Source organism: Carlito syrichta, unplaced genomic scaffold (assembly GCF_000164805.1).
Source record: "Carlito syrichta isolate Samal-C Ts95f unplaced genomic scaffold, Tarsius_syrichta-2.0.1 Scaffold305573, whole genome shotgun sequence".
Lineage (NCBI taxonomy): Eukaryota > Metazoa > Chordata > Mammalia > Primates > Tarsiidae > Carlito > Carlito syrichta.
The window spans coordinates 135,009-146,524 of NW_007249669.1; the positions used below are offsets into that span (position 1 = coordinate 135,009).

An 11,516-nucleotide genomic window follows, 5' to 3' on the forward strand; every position below is an offset into this window, starting at 1 on the left:
AAAAAATATATATATATATATATATATATAATTTCACGGTACTTTTGAGGATAATCAACGGGCAGGGGAAAGGGGAAGCAATTCAGAGTTTGAAGCCCCCAAAATTATATGCAAAATGTTGAATGTGACTTTTAAAGAGAAGATTCCTACCTTTTATCACTTTCAAAGAGGTACAAGACCCCAAAAAGGACAAGGCTCTCTGCCAGTGACTCATCTGATTTCCAAAGGAAGAATAAATGGTATAGAAGAGAAATTCTGTACAAACAATTTTAGGAACTAAATGTCAGGTTGAAGTATATAAACTCAACCACCTAGATAAAAATAACAACTGTTTGCTGAAGCAAACGTATGGCAATTTCACATAAACAATGAAGAAAATACAGTAAGAAATCCTGAGAAATGGCTTGTGGTGCCTGAAAACATATTTAAGGACCAGATGATAGACTGGGAATCCAGACGTTCAGCAGAAACTGGCTCCAAATCCCAAAGGAAAAGAAAAGTGGACTCAACCAGTGGCTTCAGTGGTCCAATGGGCTTTTGAAGCTTTGAAGAAGCCCTGTTGGTTTTCTCTTTCGCATCCTAGATTTTAAGGCATTGGGGATGCTTGAAAATGTGGTCGAGAAAGCAAATAAAAATTCCCAAAGCTTTTTCTATAAATTTATATGAGGTAACCACTCTGGGGACACTGGATTCCACAATAAGTTTACAAAATTCTGGCAAGCCTAGACATTACTTAAAAACAGATGCGGTACTTTTATCTCAAAACAACTCATCACCCACTGGTTGGGCTGATTAGATTCCTCTACAACACTTGCTCCTAAGAAGTATGTTTAAGGCAAAAATCTTATTCCTCAGCCTAAGGGCGTATGGGCCTGGTTCTAGAGTCTTCCTACTTTATGATCCAGAACCAGCAGCATTTAAATAGCATCACTGAGCTCTTGTTAAAAATGCAGAATCTCAGCCGGGCTTGGTGGCTCAGCCTGTAATCCCGTGCCTTTGGGAGGCTGAGGTGAGTGGATTGCCTGAGCCCGCGGGTTCGAGACCCGCCTGGGCAGGCGAGACCTCATCTCTACAATAAATCAAAAAATCAGCCGGGTGTGGTAGCGCATGCCTATAATTCTGGCTACTTGGAAGGCTGAGGCAGAAGGATCGCCGGAGCCCAGCAGGTCGAGGCTGCGGTGGCCGGGAGAGGCCACTGCACTCCAGTCTGGGCGACAGAGTGAGACTCCAACTCAAAAAAAAAAAAAAAAATGCAGAATCTCAAACAGTCCCAGACCTACTGATCCATAACCTGCATTTTAACAGGATCTCCAAGTGATTCCTGAGTACATCAAAGCTGAGAAGCATTGTCCTAAGTAACTCCTGCCATGAAAATACTGACTCATGAGGCTATCAAGTTATGATGAGTTTACAGAACATAACTACAGAAAGCTGGAACACTAAAACAACTGCCAAGGATTTTGACTAGTAGAAATGTCGTAGCTCAGGTGGTCAATATGCTGAACAAGATAATTTTTCTTTTTCATTTTTCTTTTTTTAAACCTAAGGATAAAGAAAAAATGTCTAAGATTCACTTACCCATTGATAGATGTTCTAGACATAAACAGGCTAAAAACAGATGACACAAAAGAATGATATAATTGAATAAATAGCCAGCCCGATTTCTCAATGCTGTTGTTTAAGAAGATCTGTGTTCCTTGATCAAGGTAACTCTGAACAAAGACAGCCTGGAGTGATTCGCATAATTTTTCTCGGTTGCACACATACCACTAAAAAAAAAAAAAAAAAAGAACAAAAATCAAAACACACAACTGAGTGTCACCTAAGAAACCCAAAAGCAAAAAACAGAACACCATATCAAACCTAACATTTCCAAATATTGTCATTTCATGGTACTTTTGAGGATAATCATCATCACTTATATTCATATGACCTGTAAAGTATAAACTATTTCTTCAGACCTGATATCTCATTAATTATCTTAACAGCCCTCAAGGTAGGTAGAAAGGGTAAGGGGAGGGCAAAGATGCTTTTGAGTCCTTCAGCTTAGCAGGTGTCAGAACCAGACCACAAGCCCTGGCCCAATGCTTCAGTCATTATACCGCTGAGATCTAAAAAAGCTCTGTTGGCCTCTGCTTCACTAACATTCAACATTAGAAGGCAAACAGTTAGTATTAACCCTGTTGCTGGATAAGAAAACAGTCACACAATACAATCACTTAACTCAAAACCACCAAGTCCAAATGACAGAGTAAGCAGTAAAAGTTAACACTCCAGCCGGGCTCGGTGGCTCAGCCTGTAATCCTGCACCTTTGGGAGGCTGAGGTGAGTGGACTGCCTGAACCCGCGGGTTCGAGACCCGCCTGGGCAGTGAGACCTCATCTCTACAATGAAATCAAAAAATCAGCCGGGCGTGGTAGCACATGCCTGTAATTCCAGCTACTCGGAAGGCTGAGGCGGAAGGATCGCTGGAGCCCAGTAGGCGAGGCTGCAGTGGCCGGGAGCGGTCACTGCACTCCAATCTGGGCAACCGAGTGAGACTCCAACTCAAAAAAAAAAGTTAACACTCCAGTGACCAGATCAAATTGCCTTTCTTCTTGTAGGATATATAGAAGAGACCCTTCGAAATCTTGAAGTGTGCTTTACAAACAGGTTATATGATATTCTTAAAGATGGGGCAAAATGTGCTCATGAAAGCTTGAGAAGTTACTTAAAGTCATACTGCAATCAATGACAAGACAAAGTAAGAACACGCTAAGAACTATATTTCCAGGAATAAGCTCTAACAAGAATGTACTTTTTAGAACAAAATTCAATAACTCCAAGTACAGATGAAATTTACTCTTCCATCATAAATTTTTTCATTTTTACTTAGAGTTAGCATGCCAGAGATGTGGGGAAGTAGGCTGTACATCAGTTTTAGAGTCAGTCCCAGAATCAAGCCCTGGCTCTGCCACCGCTATGTGCACTCAGACAAATCACTTAATCTTTGAGTCTCTAGTCATTCTTTTGTAGACTAGAGATGTCACCGGTATCTACCTATTCTGGCAGAGCACTATGAGGATTAAGCAAGATAATGCAGGCAAGACCTTAACATAGCACAAAGCACATAGTGAGAATTCCATAATAATAATAGCATGAGATTCATCTAACATGGCCTGATAAATAAGAATAAGCCCATCAAGCACAGTGACAAAACTTTAGAGTAGACCAGTTGCTATTAATCCATTATCTATGAAGCAACCAATTTTTCCCAATAAGAAGTCTATTAGCCAAGAGTTAACTTGCTTCCCCTGACAAATATGACCATTTATCAGCAGCAGGTGTCCTGTAAGCTCTTGCACAATTGGTCAACCAATTTTACGGTCATCCTAAGCTTGCTAAATGTTCAGTAAAATATTGGGTAACATTCTTGACACTAACATTAAAAGGAACCTGTTATAAATCAACAAAATAAACAGGTACATTAAATTTCAAAAACTATTTTACAAACCCTGTACCCTAAACTGGATAAACCAAACCTTTCCAGTTGTTGGCTGATTTGTGCTAATTTGTCACTTAACCATTTTTCTAAAATTTTTTTTAAAAATTTTTTTGAGTCAGAGACTCACTCTGGAGTGTAGTGGCGTGATCATGGTTCACCACAGTCTCAACCTACCAGGCTCAGGCGATCCTCTCTCCTAAGCCTCCCAAGTAGCTGGGACTACAGGCATGCATCACCATGCCAGCCAACTTTTAAATTATTTGGTGGCTCACGCCTATAATCCCAGCACTTTGGGAGGCCGAGATAAGAGGAGTGCCTAAACCCAGGAGTTGGAGACTGGCCCGGGCAACCTGGCGAGATCTCATATCTACAATAAATCAAAAAATTAGCCAGGTGTGGCAGCACATGCCTGTAGTTCCAGTTACTTGGAAGGCTGAGGCATAAGGATCACCTGAGCCCAGCAGGTGGAGGCTGCAGTGGCTGTGAGTGTGCCACTGCACTCCAGCCTGGACAACAGAGTGAGACTGCCACTCAAAAAAAAAAAAAGTTATTTGTAGAGACAAAGTCTCATTGTGTTACCCAGGCTGGTCTAGAACTCTTGGGCTCAAGCAATCCTCCAGCCTGGGCCTCCCAAGGTGCTGAGATTACAGGTGTGAGTCACCACACCCAGCTCATGTAACATTTGTTATCAAACCTGCATAGACTTTATAGAAAACTATTTTTATTTTTCCCACCCTATATAACAAGTTATGAAACTTCCCGCATTCGCTGCCTACACTTTTTTCCCCTTGGTCTGAAAATGCTCCTGTTTAATCATTTACTAATTCTGAATACTTACTGTGCCTGAAGTTATGCTCCATTGCAGGTCATAAACCATTTTTTATATACTTGTGACCTCCTGGTGCACGTTCTGAACTCTAATACTGAGGCCACTCTGACTTGTATTTATGTTGTATTCTCCTAAATGACTAATCAAGATGAAAGCCATCACCTTGATAACAGGCATTCATGTACATTCTATTAATGTGGACAAGAAATCATTCAAGTGAAACAGAGGAGCTAAGAATTCCTTGGCATCCACTTATATACCAACAACTAGAACAACAATGGACTCTGACTTCTAGAACTAAGCAAAACCTGGCACTATTCACCGCAAATACTGCTTTTAAGTGCCAAAAGGAAAAGTCAAGTCTTAATAGTATTTCTCTCCATTTATCAACATTAACACATGGTTGAACCTTTAATGTCATAGAAATCTTTCAGAAAGGAAACTGCTTATTGAATAGAATGTACTATAGAACAAAAAGGAGCAAAGCTTTTCTCTTTCAAGAGAAAGGCTGAAATGTATGCCCTTCCTGATCATTTGCATGATACAAATGTCAACTCCATAGCAGCATTATTCATAATTGCCAAAAGGAGGAAACAATCCAAATGTCCATCAACTGATGGATAAATAAGATCTATACAACAAAATAGTATACTCTGCCATAGAAGTACTGATTCATGCTCCAACATAGATAAACTTTGACAACATTATGCTAAGTGAAATAAGTCAGTCATAAAAGGTCACATGTGGTATAATTCCATTTATATGACATGTCTAAAATATGCAAATCCAGAGACAGAAAGTAGACTGTGGTTGCTGGGGATGGGGACACAGACAAAGGGGAGCAACTACTAATGAGTATGGAGTTTCTTTTTGGGATGATGAAATGCTCCAAAATTTGATAGTGATGGCTGTACAACTCTGTGATTATACTAATAACCAATGAATTGCACTTTTTTTTTTTTTTTTTTTTTTGGAGTTGGCGTCTCACTCCTTTGCCCAGGTTGGAGTGCAGTGGCACACTTGTGGCCAACCCAGCATCGACCTTCTGGGGTCCAGCAATCCTTCCGCCTCAGCCTTCCAAGTAGCCGGAACTACAGGCGCACACTACCACGCCTAGCTATTTTTAATTTTATTGTAGAGACGAGGTCGTGCCAGGTTGCCAGGGCTGGTCTTAAACCCGCGGGCTCAGGCAATTCACTTGTCTCAGTCTCCCAAAATGCTGGGATTACAGGCTGAGCCACCAAGCCCAGTCAAACTGTACTCTTTAAAAGGATAAATCTTATGGTATGTGAATTATATCTCAATAAAGCTGTTTTTTTTAAACACATGCACATATATAAAGTCAAGTGGTATTTGACCTTCCACAAATTATAAGTGGTTTGAAAACATAAATAAACTAGTAAACCTCTTTAAAGATGCAAATTTTTAAATGCAAATCTGACCACACCACTACCCTGCTTAACAGGAGTCTTAGGATAATATCCAAAATGCTCCAAATGGCTTATAAGACCCATTCTGCGAAAAAATATTTGCCAACTGTATATCTGAGAAAGGCCTAGCATCTAGGATCTACAAGGAACTCAAATGCACTGAAAGGAAAAAAGCAAACAGCCCCTTTAAAAAGTGGGCAAAAGACATGAATAGACACTTCTCAAAAGAAAATATACGGGTAGCCAATAGACACATGAAAAAGTGCTCAGCCTTACTCATCATCAGAGATGATGATCCCTGTAAGATGATCCCACCTAATCCCTGTAAGAATGGCCATCATTAATAAAACAAACAACAACAGATGCTGGCAAGGATGTGGAGAAAAAGGAACACTTCTACACTGCTGGTGGGAATACATACTAGCACAACCTCTTTGGAAGACAGTGTGGCGATTTCTGAAAGAACTAGAAATTGACCTTCCATCTGACCCAGCAATTCCCCTATTGGGAATATACCCAGAGGAACTCAAATTATTCTACAAAAAAGATACCTGCACATGTATGTTTGCTGCAGCTCTGACTTCACAATAGCAAAAACATGGAACCAACTGTGTTGCCCGTCGAAGCTGGACTGGATAAAAAAAAAATGTTGTACATATACACAATGGAATATTATGCAGTCATAAAGAAGGACAAATATATGGACTTTGTAGCAACTTGGATGAATTTGAAATCAATCATACTCAGTGATCTATCACACTAACATAGAACAGAGTTCCATATGTTCTCACTCATAAGCGGACCTTGAACAATTATAATGCTATAAGAAAGCGACTGGCATTAGTGGAAAACTGTCAGGGGAGGGGGTGTGGGATTGGCAGTTGAGGGAAACTGCTAGGGGAGGGAGGGGCATACCTCATCAGCAAGGATACCTGCATGATCAATGTTTATATACCTAAGCCTGAATTGTACCCCAAATCTTGTAATAAAAATTTTTTTTAAAAGGACCCATTCTGTGTCCACAGCCTCACCACATGACATTCCCTACCAACCCATGAACTCTAGTCCCTCACGATGTCATAGTACTCTACCCTTCTTTCTTCTTCTAGAAAGCTGCTTTCCCATGGCTGTCTCACATAGTATTTGCTCTGCCCCCTACACTTCTCACCACCAACTCTCTCTTCTCTTCACCTGGTTAATTCAATGTCAGCCTAAATATTGCGAGACATATTTTTCCCGGAGCTTCTGGACTAGGTTAGGCCCTCTGTTCCAGTACCTGTTTATGCACCCCATTAGTCTCCTTGGTAGCATTTATGACCTCTGAATTGATTGATAACTGTATACAACTGCATGTTCAGTGTCTATCTTCCCAGGCAGACTGAGAGCTTCACAAAGGCAATGAAAACAAATGTGCTTGGCACAGATATAGATGAACAATAAGTGTTCATCAAATGAATTATTGTTAGGAATCACAGTAAATCTGACCAGATAGAATCTGGAGTTTCTACCAAAATCCTGGAGGGAACATAAGGTTAACCACAGAGACAACTACCACTGGGTTTCTGACAGTTTCTCAAACTCCAAAGTTTTCTGCAAGGCCTTGCTTAAACCCGATTCTGCAAACAGTGGTTGAAGCTACCCATCTACCACAAAATTGCATTACTGCAAGCAGGCAGCAAGCAATGAAGGAAGACTAACTGAGCACCTACCATGCACCAGGCACTTAGCCAAGTACTCTGCGTGTCAATTACCACCTTACAACTTCTGAACAAATGGGAAGCCTGTAGTCCCTAAGCAGCTTCAGCTGATTCGAGTTCCTGTTCCAGGCACACATTTTTAGAAGAGCTTCTTTCAAAGTCACTTCTCTTCACTTAACTCTACCCAGTGTGTCTACTAGAGAAAAGAATGCAGGACTATACTGCCAATTAAACTGAACTGTAACTAAATTCCTATAAGCCGGGGTCTCTCAGCCTTTACACTATAGGCATTTGGAATTGTTTGTTACAGGAGCCGACCTGTGTATTGTAGGATGTTTACCAGCATCCCTGGCCTTTATCCATCAGATGCCAGTAGCAATACCCCAAGTGACAACCCAAAATGTCTCAGGCATTGTCAAATGTCTCCTGGGGTGCAAAATTGCCAGTGCTTTAGAACTCCCTTACCCAGGAAATTTCATTGTTCTGACTCCCCAGCAGTGTTTCCCAAGTATCTATCTTAACTATGATCTAGTGACATCTGCTGATTAAATTAAAAGATAGGCTCACTGGCCCCAGGAAACTTGCATTCCAGAGAAGAAAATAAAATCAGAAACTAAGAGAAATAAGTAATGAGACTATGCTCTTGGCCAGGACCTTCAGAGCTTTAAAAGAACAGTCACCCTGCCCTTAAGGTGAAATGCCAACTAAAGAGAAAATCAGTGCAGGAGCCCCTGAGCCCAATGGGCAGGCCACCTGTCGTTATCTCTCTCTAGACAACCCAGCTTAGATGAAAAGCTCTGCTGAGCTCACAGCACTGGGTGGCCTGTCTGTAGGCTTCTGTGCACATTCAAGTAGGTGAGTTTTTTGAATGTGTGAGCTCCTCAAAGACTACAGAGACAAAAGTGGCACAGGCAAGAACAAAGTACTCTGCTTGTTAAATTGTCACACTGAAAGGACTGTGTGCCCGCTCTCCAGTGGGGCTGGACTCCTCAGCTGGAGACTACAGTGTCTGAAAAAGTGTCTTATTAGCATCTGCCTTTAAAGCTCACTTAAATTTTGTTCAGTCTAAATAACCAAGGAAATCTTTTATTTTTTTTCCTTTTTTTTTGAGTCAAGGTCTCATTCTGTCGTCCAGGCTGGAGTGCAGTGGCATGATCACAGCTCACCGCAGTTTCAGTCTACTGGGCTCAGGCAATCCTCTCACCTCAGTTTCCCAAGTAGCTGGGACTACAGGTATGCACCACCATGCCTGGCTAAGTTTTTTATTTTTTGTAGAGACAAAGTCTCACTATGTTGCCCAGGCTAGTCTCAGACTCCTGGCCTCCCACCTTGGCCTCCCAAAATGCTGAGATTACAGGCAGGAGCCACTGTGCCCGGCCCCAAGGAAATCTTTTCGTTAGCAAACTCTAATCCAACTAGAATTATTCCATTCAGTCATTTGCTGATGCCAAGTATAAAGCAGGATGTCACAGCATAACATCTAAAAATTATAGTAAACAGCAATATTATCTCTACTTGCAACAAGACTGCAAAGATACTAATTAGCCAAATAATAAACAGCCAAGTCAAGAGGACAGCAGGCATTCTTGATAATCTGTTTGATAGTACTTGATAATCAAAGTAATGAAATAGTAGATCATGTTGTCTTTTTTTTTTTGAGTTGGAGTCTCACTCTGTCACCCAGACTGGAGTGCAGTGGCCGCTCCCGGCCACTACAGCCTCGACCTGCTGGGCTCCGGCAATCCTTCTGCCTCAGCCTTCCAAGTAGCTGGAACTACAGGCATGCGCTACCACGCCCAGCTAATTTTTTGATTTATTGTAGAGATGAGGTATCGCCAAGTTGCCCAGGTGGGTCTCGAACCCGCGGGCTCAGGCAATTCACTTACCTCGGCCTCCCAAAGCGTGGGATTACAGGCTGAGCCACTGAGCCCGGCTCATGTTGTCTTTAAAAAAATTTCCATATGAAGCCCATGAATATCTCCTAACATTTACATAATCTTGGTTGATGATCACTCCTTCAAAGTAGGGATGTAATTTTCCTATAAAAATATATTTGCTTAACAAGCTGAGGGATACAGTTAAAAGGCTTTCTGAAACTATTTTTTGGAGTTTAGTCAAACGTGATATAGTCTTCTGTCCAAAATATAAAAGATTTGAGCACACTAGTAAAATCAAAAAGTTATTTTTTTAAAATTACTGATTTTAGATAATGCAGTATCACCAAAAATAAATATTTGGTCTTTATCCCAGGTTCCTGACAAATTTCCTAAAACTCTTGGAGAAACTAAAACCCTTGGGGGAATCCCCACAGTGGTAAAAAGTATCTTTGTAACCTATACAACACCCAGCACCTGGATGCTTCGGGTGGGGACCAAGCCTTGATCAGAGGAGTGGAATTTTCAGTCCCCTCCCTCAATCTCCAAGGATGGGAAAGAGGTTAAAGACTGAGTTCAGTCAACAATAGCCAATAATTTCATCAGTCATGCCTACATAACGAAACCTCATAAAAACCCTTAACCTACAGGGTTCTGGGAGCTTCTGGGTTGCTAAATACAGTGATAATGCTGGCAGGGCGGCTCACCAGAGGACATGGAAGCTCTGCACCATCCCCCATACCTTGCCCTATGCATCTCTTCCACTTGATCATTCCCGGGTATCATATCCTTTATAAGTAACCAATAAACACAAGTATAGGGCTTTCCTAAATTCTGTGAGTCATTCTAGTAAATTATCAAGTCAGTGGTAGGAGTGAGCTGTAGGAATCCCCAGATTTGTAGCCAAGTTGAACAAAAGCACTGGCAGCCTAGTGACCTGGGGCTTATAGCTGGCCTCTGATGTGAGGATAGTCTTGCAGGACCTAAGCCTTCAATGCTGTGAAGTCTGACCCTAACCACAGGTAGTTAGTGTCAGAATAGGATTACATTGTAGGACACCCAATTGGTGATGGGAAATTAGAGAATTGGCTGATATCAGAAAAAAACATAGCAGGTAAGTTCTTTTTTCAACTTTAAGCTTTACAAAAAAGCATAGACAAACTGGATCAAAGCCAGAGCTTCAAGCAGTTGTCCCATCCTCATCCAACTCACAATCTGCAAAATTCTCAACTAATATTGTGCACACAGCAAACCTAACTTTAGTGTCTACACACAGACCCATTAGAACTGGGACAGTTTCCTATAAAGAAGGTTAGGCCTATTTTCACCACTCTCAAACAGCACAAGGTTTACTAGGAAGGCCTTCATGAAGCAGGAGGAAAAATATGGGCCTCGAAACACAGTTTAGTTTAAAACTCAACTCTGTCATCCAGTGTGTGTTCTTGAGCAAGCCTTAACACTCAGCCTCAATCTTCGGTCTGTGAAATGGAGATTGCACCACTACCATCAAAGAGCTATTACAGGGATCCCAGAGAATAATATATTTAGTGTCTGGCAGACAACAGAAGCCCAATAACTGTTCATATTTCCTTCCTCTTCCTGTCCAAGGGAAAGGCTGGTCAGAGGAGAAGAGCAATTCAAGGGAATGCCTAAAAACCACACTGCAGCTCTGGGCACCCGGCCATTCTCAAAAGAAATGGGTAACCAAAGACCTGAGGCATTCAGTGCCACCAAAAACAATCAAAAAGGCTCCACTGCTGGGGTTCCTGAACACAGATTCTTTTCTACTACAGGGGGTGGTCAGACCAAGTCAGTTGACCATTGCTTGACAACTAAGAATTCAAAAACCACATCCTAAGATTCTCCAATGCAACCAAATCACTCCAGACATTTCACCACTGACCCCTTCTAACATCTAAGCACAGCACAGGAGTAAATATTCAAATCATTCACCATCTTTTCTACAAATGATATAAACCAAACCCAATAACCTCTTTATGTGAGATTTCAATGTGTAGAGTGACAGGCACCCTCACATTCATGGGAGGAAATGATTTACACAAATTAGATTAAGTTGCTTGAGCTTTGATTTAATAAAATTAGTGGCACTCCTCAACTCACTCGATGGATAATCCGTGTGTGTGTGTGTGTGTGTGTGTGTGTGTGTGTGTGTGTGTGTGTGTATGTGTGTGTGGGTGTGTT

The 11,516-nt window shown here is 41.4% G+C and overlaps 1 protein-coding gene across 7 annotated transcripts in view; it reads right to left on the minus strand.

Annotated features, from left to right (window-relative positions):
• The window catches only part of METTL9 (methyltransferase like 9), a 53,500-nt gene that overhangs the window by 35,057 nt on the left and 6,927 nt on the right, over positions 1-11,516 (minus strand). For 2 of the 7 annotated variants that reach the window (XM_008061765.2, XM_008061764.2), the window contains exons 2-3: positions 2,532-2,544; positions 1,579-1,769 (exon numbers count right to left, since the gene is read on the minus strand). In XM_008061765.2, the coding sequence (XP_008059956.1) occupies positions 1,579-1,769; positions 2,532-2,544 (204 nt within the window). Of the gene's footprint in view, positions 1-1,578; positions 1,770-2,531; positions 2,545-5,230; positions 5,245-6,774; positions 6,794-10,079; positions 10,093-11,516 lie in introns of all 7 variants that reach the window. The other 5 variants (XM_021714290.1, XM_021714291.1, XM_021714288.1 and 2 more) reach the window with 4 other exon arrangements.